This window comes from Mytilus trossulus, chromosome 11 (genome assembly GCF_036588685.1).
Source record: "Mytilus trossulus isolate FHL-02 chromosome 11, PNRI_Mtr1.1.1.hap1, whole genome shotgun sequence".
NCBI lineage: Eukaryota > Metazoa > Mollusca > Bivalvia > Mytilida > Mytilidae > Mytilus > Mytilus trossulus.
Window position 1 is genome coordinate 57,752,666 of NC_086383.1, and position 13,463 is coordinate 57,766,128.

At 32.1% G+C, this 13,463-nt stretch overlaps 2 protein-coding genes across 2 annotated transcripts in view; both read right to left on the bottom strand.

Moving 5' to 3' along the window:
* Positions 1-13,463, bottom strand: part of LOC134691346 (uncharacterized) — a 193,419-nt gene that overhangs the window by 157,869 nt on the left and 22,087 nt on the right. The gene's annotated exons all lie outside the window — the stretch shown is intronic.
* The window catches only part of LOC134691514 (uncharacterized), a 46,050-nt gene that overhangs the window by 11,092 nt on the left and 21,495 nt on the right, over positions 1-13,463 (bottom strand). The window contains exon 8 of the mRNA XM_063552062.1: positions 3,285-3,436. Within this exon, the coding sequence (XP_063408132.1) occupies positions 3,285-3,436 (152 nt within the window). The remainder of the gene's footprint in view (positions 1-3,284; positions 3,437-13,463) is intronic.

Genomic DNA, 13,463 nt, shown 5'->3' on the forward strand with positions numbered 1-13,463 from the left:
TTAGGCTATGATCATAATAAAAAAAAATTTGAGAGAAAAAGTGTGTTCAAGATTTTTTGAATAATGCTTTTATAGGTTGCATTTTGTAATTACAGCTGTTTCACAAACCACGCCTCTTTTGGGGAGTTTATAATATTCATAGATATTTTGTTTTGTTTACCTACTGGTTCACGACTATGATCTATATATGTTTCATTTCGTAGAAACAGAACTTTACCAGTATGAATACACATGGATAGTGGTGAAATTGAATTCTGAGGAAGACCCAAAGTGAAAGGACAGGTAGTACAGAATTTTAGTATAAGTTTAAACTCTTAGAAGTTTGGGTCATATACATGTTGAAAAAATGCCGCACAGTCCTATATTTTGACCTTTGAAAAAGATAGTAGTGCATATGAGCTTTCCATTCTAGGATATCAGTTTTTACTTATTTTCGACATACAAGTTTGAATGCTCCTCTGGTATCTTTCACCCCTCCTTTACCAAACCTCATAGTTAAAGTGGTACAGTTTTAGCAGTAAAATGAGTTCCTCTTGGAAATCGCATTGTCGATATTTACAGAAGAATAATTGGTAACCAGACATTAATATTTTGACATAAAATAAAAGCCATCTTAAAATGTCCGAAATTTCATTTAGGAGTATTGTCAATATTCTATGATATTAATTTATTTGGAAAGGTTATTACATTGAAGCTTTAAATAGTCCAACTAACATATTATACAAATCGATTTGTAAAGCTTAAACTGAACACTCAATTGGTGTAAGCAAATGTATATGTATCTACAAAAATTTCTGAAATTGTATATCCTAATTTTTCATTCTTCAGAAGAGAATAAGCTAAAACTATATACTTGGAAACTTTTACATTTAATTTTTCAAACGAAACACTTATTATATAAATGGAAACAAACAAACGACAGTCTATATGTGATGCATGTAATGAAAAAAGATGATTATAACCACTTGTTTTATTACTTGTGAATGTTTAGAAAATTTCTGGAAGAGTATTTATGAGTTAATGAGAAAACAAATGTAGATTTTAGCATATCGTTAAAAAAATTAGTGTTCAAATGTAAAATTTTTGAAAAAAATATTTTGGTCGGAATTATTTCGAAACAATTTTAGGTTTTTCTATATACAAAAATCGTATTATATATCTAATCAGAAATTGAAAAATGTTAATGTCTTCCAAATTTTGGTTCAAGAATGTATCAAAAGATGTAACGAAAACAAAATAATAAAATAAAATCTGTTACTGCAGTCAGTGACAAGAAGTATCCAAAATTGAATAGATAAATACATAATGCATAATTTTTTTTGTATTTCAAGAAATGTATATATATATGAACAACTATTTATGAACCTTGGTTATCAGTGAAACCGTACATGATACATCAAGAGGATCTTGGACTCTTGATGTAACTACGTAAAAAGTGTATTTTGTGAATAAACTAAATAAGTCTGAAAGAAAGTTTCATATTGAAAGTACATAAAACCTGACACAATCAAATGTTATCAACCAATGGAAGAAGTGAAAAAAAAACCTGTCATTGTTGTAAGTTTAAAGCGGACGCAATAAACCATGTAGGAGGAGTTGCAATGACAAGTTCGGTTTTGTCAAAAAAATTTAAGTTGAAAAGTGTATAGTTAAAAAACCCACCTGAATGGATCAGAAAACCATACCTGCGTGCACATCTATATATTAGGATCTAACAAATTAATACAAAATTTTCATGTAGATCCAGAAAAATCAAGTAGGAGGAGTTGCGACGACAAGGATGGTTTTAAAAAAAGTTAACATTTGTAAGGTGAAATGGTCATGATTCTGATTATCTAAACAACACGAAATTTCTTCAATGGCAATGTTTGCATATCATGATTTGTCATTCTATAAAGTTTGAAGTGAATCAAACAAGGAATTAAATAAAAGAACCTTTGTGAGCACGCTCACATACCCCACGCCCCCACATTGTCACTGGACCAACAAAATCTCACCAGATTCCTAAGTTCAAAGACTCATAACTCTACAAAAGTCAACTGATAAAAATTTTCTTGTGGATATGCACATTTACACATTATGTCCTCATTAACTACAAAGGTTCATGAAATTCTGTTGTGTGGTTTCAGAGGAGTTGCGATGACAAACTGTTGCAGTAGTATCAAAGTTCAAAGAGCATAACTCCGAGAAAAACAATTTCCTGTCGACATGCACATCTACATAGTATGTCCTTATTATCTACAAAGATTCATAAAATGCTGTTGTGTGGTTTCAGAGGAGTTGTGATGACAAACTGTTGCAGTAGAATATTTAGGCCAAAGTTCTAAGTTAAAGGGGCATAACTCCTAGAAAAAAATTCAATCGTAATTTCCTGTCGATATGCACATCTACATAGTATGTCCTAATTATCTACAAAGTTTCATGAAATTCTGTTGTGTGGTTTCAGAGGAGTTGCGATGACAAGAACAGGACTGACGAACAGACAGACAGACAGACGGAAGAACGGACAGACAGATGGACGGGTCAAAAACAGGATACTCTTCGCAACTTTGTTGCTTAGGGTATAAAATTCAAAGGAGTTGCGATGACAAGAACTGAGTGAAGACTGACAGACAGACTGTTAAGTACTTTATGGCAAAAAGTTTAAGTTCAAAGCGAAGGAGCATAACTCCTAGAAAAAAAAATTGAATCGTAATTTCCTGTCGACAGGCACATCTACTTAGTATGTCCTTATTATCTACAAAGATTCATAAAATGCTGTTGTGTGGTTTCAGAGGAGTTGAGATGACAGACTGTTGCAGTAGAATATTTAAGTTAAAGGGGCATAACTCCTAGAAAAAAAATCAATCGTAATTTCCTGTCGATATGCACATCTACATAGTATGTTCTTACTATCTACAAAGTTTCATGAATAAATGTTGTGTGGTTTCAGAGGAGTTGCTATGACAAGAACAGGACTGACGAACGGACAGACAAACAGACGGACGGACGGGTTAAAAACATTTTACCCTCAGCAACTTTGTTGCTTGGGGTATAAAAATTCAAAGGAGTTTAGATGACAAGAACAGGACTGACAGACGGACTGTTTAGTACTTTATGGCAAAAAGTTTAAGTTCAAAGTGAAGGAGCATAACTCCTAGAAAAAAAAGTTTAATCATAATTCCTGTCGATATGCACATCTACAAAGTATGTCCTTATTATCTACAAAGTTTTACGAAATTCTGTTGTGTGGTTTCAGAGGAGTTGCGATGACAAACTGTGCATAGGTCGATACTAATATATACCTTTACTTCCTCAGAAGCCTCAACTTTGTCTTTATGTGTACCAACAAGAACCACTGGTGGATAAAGACACTTATTCTTCTCTTCAATACTTCCAAGCACTTCAGTGGTACTACAGTAGCAATGTATTGAGTTCATCCACAACTGAAACATCTCTACAAAGCAGACTTTTCATCAGCACATCTATCTTACACTTCAAGTCATATTTACCGGTTTTAACATCACAATGACGGTAAGGGCATTCCCATGTATTGTTGCCACAGAGATTTGACTTTCGTGTTTGACTGGTAACCCATAGTATAAATACGCGGACATTATCGAGTGCAAAATAACATTCCTTATCGCTTGTTATAAATTCATTTCTTCAATGAACACTCATAAAAATATTTTTTTAGAACACAAATTAAAAATATGAAAATGTTTTGTCGTTTTAAATATATATATATAAGTAAAAAATCATTAATATATATGCACTGACATACATAAAAATTGTGTTAACGCATGCGGAAGACTATCTCGAGAAAAGAACGTTTTGCAGGAAAATATGAATGCCTACTCAAATCCAATCTATAAGATCAAATTATTACAGAAGAGTGTCCATCATGCACTTGCACTGCACTATATAGTAGAACAAAAAGATATACAAATGGATGAAAATTATATATATAGGTAACTGTTATGTGCAAATATTTATATAATATATAACAACAAACAGAGTATACTGATTTGTATCACTACAATATGATTACGGTGAGGTTGAATTCCCTGTCATTTATGCATCATCCACGCACGAACTTGTCTCAGAAAAAAATATATCTCTGTACATTTATCTCACTTTCAAGTATAGAGATGTAATTTTTTTTTCTGAGACAAGTGCTTGTGACCATCCACAAGAACTTGTGGTCATCCGATGTCAGTACTTCAGTACTTTGATTAATTATATTGTGTCCAGAGGGTCTCCATATGGGGTAAATGTATCTCAGTCATGAAGATTTGCCAGAGCTTGCATTTCCCATCATGATAACCTTGGAAACATGGGGTCCAAGTGTTCAGGTTAAAGTTATCCCATGGAACATTTTATGGACTCCATCACAAGGTGATCATCTATTATGGAATGTCTGTTTCACCAATGATGATAAATATGTTCCAATAGTCGTAACTACAATCCTGTCCTCTTTTCCCTGATTATGACATCACTTAATAAGATTTTACACACAATGTATACTCCCGTGAACAACACGACGGGTGCAACATGTGAAGCAGGAACTACCTACCCTTCAAAGGCACCTAATATCACCCCCGGTTTTAGTGGGGATTATGTTGCTTTGTCTTTAGTTCTATGTAATTGGGTTTTTTTGGCCATGTAATTGTCAGATCCCTTTGGTACATTCACCTCATTTGATAGTATGATGAAAAGTTGAATTTACAATCAGCAGACTGCTAGGTAAATAAGAGAGATATTTTTTTTCTAATTGACAGGTCACATTTATTACAGTGAGTAAAATATTTTGTGAGTAATTTAGATGCTTGTTCTACCATAGTGGCGGTGGACGATAGAATGACCATGAAGCCCATAGTTTCTGTTGCCTTAATCATACCAATGGAAAGATCAGAAAACATTGCCCTTAAAAACAAATAGGTTTAAAAATAAAATTGTTAAAGTTTAAATGATGTCTGTCTTTTTTTCTTTATTTTTCTAGCGAGATGTGATTATTAAAAATCTACCGTATTTTCCCTACTTTATATATTCCAATTTTGTTTTATGAAGTGGACTGGCCATGGTTATTGGATTTTTTGCACTAATTGTCATTGAATTAAGTTATTATTGTTTAATCTTAAACCATGCACCATGAAGGTTTATGTTTAGAACTACCCGCTGAAATTCTTCATTCAAATTTATGTTAAAACCAGTCAAAATTTCGCGCTTCCAGTCTATCACATATTTCAATTTTGCAAAATTGGCGTCCTTTTTCAATTAGATGTATTCAGTATATAAAAAAGATATTGTATTACACCTTAAATATATCAAAATACATGTGAACTCCAAACTTTACGACACTGCAATTTTATTTTGCAGCAATTCAATATATGCATAGGACATATTGATATTGTGCTCCTGGTTCAGCTGTTTGTTAAAATGTATAATTGTTATGAACAGTATCTAATTGAATTCACTGCATTTTATATGTAAACATTACAATTAACTTTATTTCATTCGCATGTACGTTTGATTTTCTGATTTAGTAAAATGTACTTGTTGTCTCTTTAAAGTTAACATATATTGTTTTTGCATTTTTCCAGGAATTATCTCACTTTAATGCCAGGGACTTTATTTAGATTTCTTTTTCTTCTAGACACAACATTTACTACCAAATTGAGCTTAAAAATACTTGGAGGTGTGTATTATAACAATAAAAGTGACATTTTCATTGTAGAGACAATTTGCTTATTAGTCATAGTAAAAACAAATTGGACTGGTTGTGAAGGTTTCCCATGAATACACATCAATGAGAGAGAAACTCAAAGCCAAAAATAATAAAAGGACATGGTATAGGGCAATGTACAGTCTTCAACAACAGACAATTGTCTATACAATATGTCAGACTCTTAATCGTACAGGTTGTATATAACAACATACAATTGTCTATACAATATGTCAGACTCTTAATCGTACAGGTTGTATATAACAACATACAATTGTCTATACAATATGTCAGACTCTTAATCGTACAGGTTGTATATAACAACAGACAGTTGTCTATACAATATGTCAGACTCTTAATCGTACAGGTTGTATATAACAACATACAATTGTCTATACAATATGTCAGACTCTAAATCGTACAGGTTGTATATAACAACAGACAGTTGTCTATACAATATGTCAGACTCTTAATCGAACAGGTTGTATATAACAACAGACAATTGTCTATACAATATGTCAGACTCTTAATCGTACAGGTTGTATATAACAACATACAATTGTCTATACAATATGTCAGACTCTTAATCGTACAGGTTGTATATAACAACAGACAGTTGTCTATACAATATGTCAGACTCTTAATCGTACAGGTTGTATATAACAACATACAATTGTCTGTACAATATGTCAGACTCTTAATCGTACAGGTTGTATATAACAACATACAATTGTCTATACAATATGTCAGACTCATAATCGTACAGGTTGTATATAACAACAGACAGTTGTCTATACAATATGTCAGACTCTTAATCGTACAGGTTGTATATAACAACAGACAGTTGTCTATACAATATGTCAGACTCATAATAGTACAGGTTGTATATAACAACAGACAGTTGTCTATACAATATGTCAGACTCATAATAGTACAGGTTGTATATAACAACAGACAATTGTCTATACAATATGTCAGACTCTTAATCGTACAGGTTGTATATAACAACAGACAGTTGTCTATACAATATGTCAGACTCTTAATCTTACAGGTTGTATATAGCAACAGACAGTTGTCTATACAATATGTCAGACTCTTAATCGTACAGGTTGTATATAACAACATACAATTGTCTGTACAATATGTCAGACTCTTAATCGTACAGGTTGTATATAACAACATACAATTGTCTATACAATATGTCAGACTCATAATCGTACAGGTTGTATATAACAACAGACAGTTGTCTATACAATATGTCAGACTCTTAATCGTACAGGTTGTATATAACAACAGACAGTTGTCTATACAATATGTCAGACTCATAATAGTACAGGTTGTATATAACAACAGACAGTTGTCTATACAATATGTCAGACTCTTAATCGTACAGGTTGTATATAACAACATACAATTGTCTGTACAATATGTCAGACTCTTAATCGTACAGGTTGTATATAACAACATACAATTGTCTATACAATATGTCAGACTCATAATCGTACAGGTTGTATATAACAACAGACAGTTGTCTATACAATATGTCAGACTCTTAATCGTACAGGTTGTATATAACAACAGACAGTTGTCTATACAATATGTCAGACTCATAATAGTACAGGTTGTATATAACAACAGACAGTTGTCTATACAATATGTCAGACTCATAATAGTACAGGTTGTATATAACAACAGACAATTGTCTATACAATATGTCAGACTCTTAATCGTACAGGTTGTATATAACAACAGACAGTTGTCTATACAATATGTCAGACTCTTAATCGTACAGGTTTTATATAACAACAGACAGTTGTCTATACAATATGTCAGACTCTTAATCGTACAGGTTGTATATAACAACAGACAGTTGTCTATACAATATGTCAGACTCTTAATCGTACAGGTTGCATATAACAACAGACAGTTGTCTATACAATATGTCAGACTCTTAATCGTACAGGTTGTATATAACAACAGACAGTTGTCTATACAATATGTCAGACTCTTAATCTTACAGGTTGTATATAACAACAGACAGTTGTCTATACAATATGTCAGACTCATAATCGTACAGGTTGTATATAACAACAGACAGTTGTCTATACAATATGTCAGACTCTTAATCGTACAGGTTGTATATAACAACAGACAGTTGTCTATACAATATGTCAGACTCATAATAGTACAGGTTGTATATAACAACAGACAGTTGTCTATACAATATGTCAGACTCATAATAGTACAGGTTGTATATAACAACAGACAATTGTCTATACAATATGTCAGACTCTTAATCGTACAGGTTGTATATAACAACAGACAGTTGTCTATACAATATGTCAGACTCTTAATCTTACAGGTTGTATATAGCAACAGACAGTTGTCTATACAATATGTCAGACTCTTAATCGTACAGGTTGTATATAACAACATACAATTGTCTGTACAATATGTCAGACTCTTAATCGTACAGGTTGTATATAACAACATACAATTGTCTATACAATATGTCAGACTCATAATCGTACAGGTTGTATATAACAACAGACAGTTGTCTATACAATATGTCAGACTCTTAATCGTACAGGTTGTATATAACAACAGACAGTTGTCTATACAATATGTCAGACTCATAATAGTACAGGTTGTATATAACAACAGACAGTTGTCTATACAATATGTCAGACTCTTAATCGTACAGGTTGTATATAACAACATACAATTGTCTGTACAATATGTCAGACTCTTAATCGTACAGGTTGTATATAACAACATACAATTGTCTATACAATATGTCAGACTCATAATCGTACAGGTTGTATATAACAACAGACAGTTGTCTATACAATATGTCAGACTCTTAATCGTACAGGTTGTATATAACAACAGACAGTTGTCTATACAATATGTCAGACTCATAATAGTACAGGTTGTATATAACAACAGACAGTTGTCTATACAATATGTCAGACTCATAATAGTACAGGTTGTATATAACAACAGACAATTGTCTATACAATATGTCAGACTCTTAATCGTACAGGTTGTATATAACAACAGACAGTTGTCTATACAATATGTCAGACTCTTAATCGTACAGGTTTTATATAACAACAGACAGTTGTCTATACAATATGTCAGACTCTTAATCGTACAGGTTGTATATAACAACAGACAGTTGTCTATACAATATGTCAGACTCTTAATCGTACAGGTTGCATATAACAACAGACAGTTGTCTATACAATATGTCAGACTCTTAATCGTACAGGTTGTATATAACAACAGACAGTTGTCTATACAATATGTCAGACTCTTAATCTTACAGGTTGTATATAACAACAGACAGTTGTCTATACAATATGTCAGACTCATAATCGTACAGGTTGTATATAACAACAGACAGTTGTCTATACAATATGTCAGACTCTTAATCGTACAGGTTGTATATAACAACAGACAGTTGTCTATACAATATGTCAGACTCTTAATCGTACAGGTTGTATATAACAACAGACAGTTGTCTATACAATATGTCAGACTCTTAATCGTACAGGTTGTATATAACAACAGACAGTTGTCTATACAATATGTCAGACTCTTAATATTACAGGTTGTATATAACAACAGACAGTTGTCTATACAATATGTCAGACTCTTAATCGTACAAGTTGTATATAACAACAGACAGTTGTCTATACAATATGTCAGACTCTTAATCGTACAAGTTGTATATAACAACAGACAGTTGTCTATACAATATGTCAGACTCTTAATCGTACAGGTTGTATATAACAACAGACAGTTGTCTATACAATATGTCAGACTCTTATTCGTACAGGTTGTATATAACAACAGACAGTTGTCTATACAATATGTCAGACTCATAATAGTACAGGTTGTATATAACAACAGACAGTTGTCTATACAATATGTCAGACTCTTAATCGTACAGGTTGTATATAACAACAGACAGTTGTCTATACAATATGTCAGACTCTTAATCGTACAGGTTTTATATAACAACAGACAGTTGTCTATACAATATGTCAGACTCTTAATCGTACAGGTTGTATATAACAACAGACAATTGTCTATACAATATGTCAGACTCTTAATCGTACAGGTTGCATATAACAACAGACAGTTGTCTATACAATATGTCAGACTCTTAATCGTACAGGTTGTATATAACAACAGACAGTTGTCTATACAATATGTCAGACTCATAATCGTACAGGTTGTATATAACAACAGACAGTTGTCTATACAATATGTCAGACTCTTAATCGTACAGGTTGTATATAACAACAGACAGTTGTCTATACAATATGTCAGACTCTTAATCGTACAGGTTGTATATAACAACAGACAGTTGTCTATACAATATGTCAGACTCTTAATCGTACAGGTTGTATATAACAACAGACAGTTGTCTATACAATATGTCAGACTCTTAATCTTACAGGTTGTATATAACAACAGACAGTTGTCTATACAATATGTCAGACTCTTAATCGTACAAGTTGTATATAACAACAGACAGTTGTCTATACAATATGTCAGACTCTTAATCGTACAAGTTGTATATAACAACAGACAGTTGTCTATACAATATGTCAGACTCTTAATCGTACAGGTTGTATATAACAACAGACAATTGTCTATACAATATGTCAGACTCTTAATCGTACAGGTTGTATATAACAACAGACAGTTGTCTATACAATATGTCAGACTCTTAATCGTACAGGTTGTATATAACAACAGACAGTTGTCTATACAATATGTCAGACTCTTAATCTTACAGGTTGTATATAACAACAGACAGTTGTCTATACAATATGTCAGACTCTTAATCATACAGGTTGTATATAACAACATACAATTGTCTATACAATATGTCAGACTCTTAATCGTACAGGTTGTATATAACAACAGACAGTTGTCTATACAATATGTCAGACTCTTAATCGTACAGGTTGTATATAACAACATACAATTGTCTATACAATATGTCAGACTCTTAATCGTACAGGTTGTATATAACAACAGACAATTGTCTATACAATATGTCAGACTCTTAATCGTCCAGGTTGTATATAACAACAGACAGTTGTCTATACAATATGTCAGACTCTTAATCGTACAGGTTGTATATAACAACATACAATTGTCTATATAATATGTCAGACTCTTAATCGTACAAGTTGTATATAACAACAGACAGTTGTCTATACAATATGTCAGACTCTTAATCGTACAAGTTGTATATAACAACAGACAGTTGTCTATACAATATGTCAGACTCTTAATCGTACAGGTTGTATATAACAACAGACAATTGTCTATACAATATGTCAGACTCTTAATCGTACAGGTTGTATATAACAACAGACAGTTGTCTATACAATATGTCAGACTCTTAATCGTACAGGTTGTATATAACAACATACAATTGTCTATACAATATGTCAGACTCTTAATCGTACAGGTTGTATATAACAACAGGCAATTGTCTATACAATATGTCAGACTCTTAAACGTACAGGTTGTATATAACAACATACAATTGTCTATACAATATGTCAGACTCTTAATCGTACAGGTTGTATATAACAACATACAATTGTCTATACAATATGTCAGACTCTTAATCGTACAGGTTGTATATAACAACATACAACTGTCTATACAATATGTCAGACTCTTAATTGTACAGGTTGTATATAACAACATACAATTGTCTATACAATATGTCAGACTCTTAATCGTACAGGTTGTATATAACAACATACAATTGTCTATACAATATGTCAGACTCTTAATCGTACAGGTTGTATATAACAACATACAATTGTCTATACAATATGTCAGACTCTTAATCGTACAGGTTGTATATAACAACATACAATTGTCTATACAATATGTCAGACTCTTAATCGTACAGGTTGTATATAACAACATACAGTTGTCTATATAATATGTCAGACTCTTAATCGTACAGGTTGTATATAACAACAGACAGTTGTCTATACAATATGTCAGACTCATAATCGTACAGGTTGTATATAACAACAGACAGTTGTCTAAATATAAGTTGAGTCCAAAGGTATTATATTTTGTAATTATTAAAAAAAATGAAAATCACTTAAATAATAGAGACAACAAAATAATTAACTACTTTATCGAGTCAATTCATGGCAAATCACAAGCAACATTACGTCAGTTGAAACTCTGTCATAGCGCAGTGAACATTGCATTATCTTGTGCACAAAAGTATTGAACTTATTGGATGCGTTTATTATATCTGCTTTGAACATGTCTAAATTAATGCAGAATATAATGCTAAAATACCAGTAAGCAGATTTCCTTATTTTTCATATAGCATAATATTTGATTCAGCAGATTTGACACTGTTTCGAAGTAAACAAAATTACTTACTAGCATAGAAATGAATGGATAATTTGTTTAACAAAAATTTGTAAGAGTTCCGCGGAACATAGTGTCTCGCCTACCTTATGAATCTTATAAATGTTATAAGAACTTTATCTGCAGACTGTATGTAATGTTAACTGGAAGAAAGACTAAGCCCATATATAAGTAACATACTAAAAAACAGGAAATATATTTTTACAAAATTTTCTTCTAGAGACTAGCTTTTGATTATATACAAGCTTCTGTCCAAATTTGGTAGAAATCAAGGATAGTTTAAGAAAGTTATTAAAATTTTAACACGCTGACATGTCTCGCCTTCTTTACTAATCATTGATATTATGTTGATAGTCCTAAATATAAAGCTTTATTACAACTGTCACATAAACCTAACATTAACCAAGAAAACTAAACATTGACCAATGAACCATGAAAATGAGGTCAAGGTCAGATGAACCATGCCAGGCAGGCACGTACAGCTAACAATTCTTCCATACAACAAATATAGTTATATATAACCTATTGCTTATACATGTTATAGTTTAACAAAAACAGACTAAAACACAAACACTTAACACTGAGCAATGAACCGAGAAAATTAGGTCAAGGTCAAATCAAACCTTTACGACTGACTTATAGATCATAAAATATGTTCATACATCAAATATAGTTGACCTTTTGCATATAGTATTATAAAAAAAGACCAAAACTCAAAAACTTAACTTTGACCACTAAACCATGAAAATGAGGTCAAAGTCAGATGACACCTGCCAGCTAGACATGTACACCCTACAATAATGCGACAAAAGTCATAGGCTCACTCGACAAAAACGTTAACCACAGAGTGAATATGTAATGTTAACTTGCAGAAAAACTAAGTCCATTTATAGATAAAATTCTGAAAATCAGGATTGTTTTTTTACAAAATTTATTTCTGAATACTCTTATGATCAATAACAAGCTTCTGTCCAAGTTTGGTAGAAATCCAGGATAGTTTAAAAAAGTTATTAAATTTTAAAAACTTTGTCCACAGAGTAAATATGAAAAATAATTTTACATGCACATACATGTAGCATTGAAAAGCTAGAATTGCTATGGGATAATCAAGAATACAATAATGTACGTGCATACGACGATGGAGGTTAAAACAACCTTGACCGGCTACGTGAATACTGATCAGTTCATTCAACTTATAGTACGCGTGTTCTAATTTTGCAGGTGTGAGGGCCAAGGTTTGAATTGGCCAATGAAAAAGATCATTCCTTTACGAGTTAATCTAATAAAGTTTGTTTGACTGATTACCTCGCACGCACTACCTTTC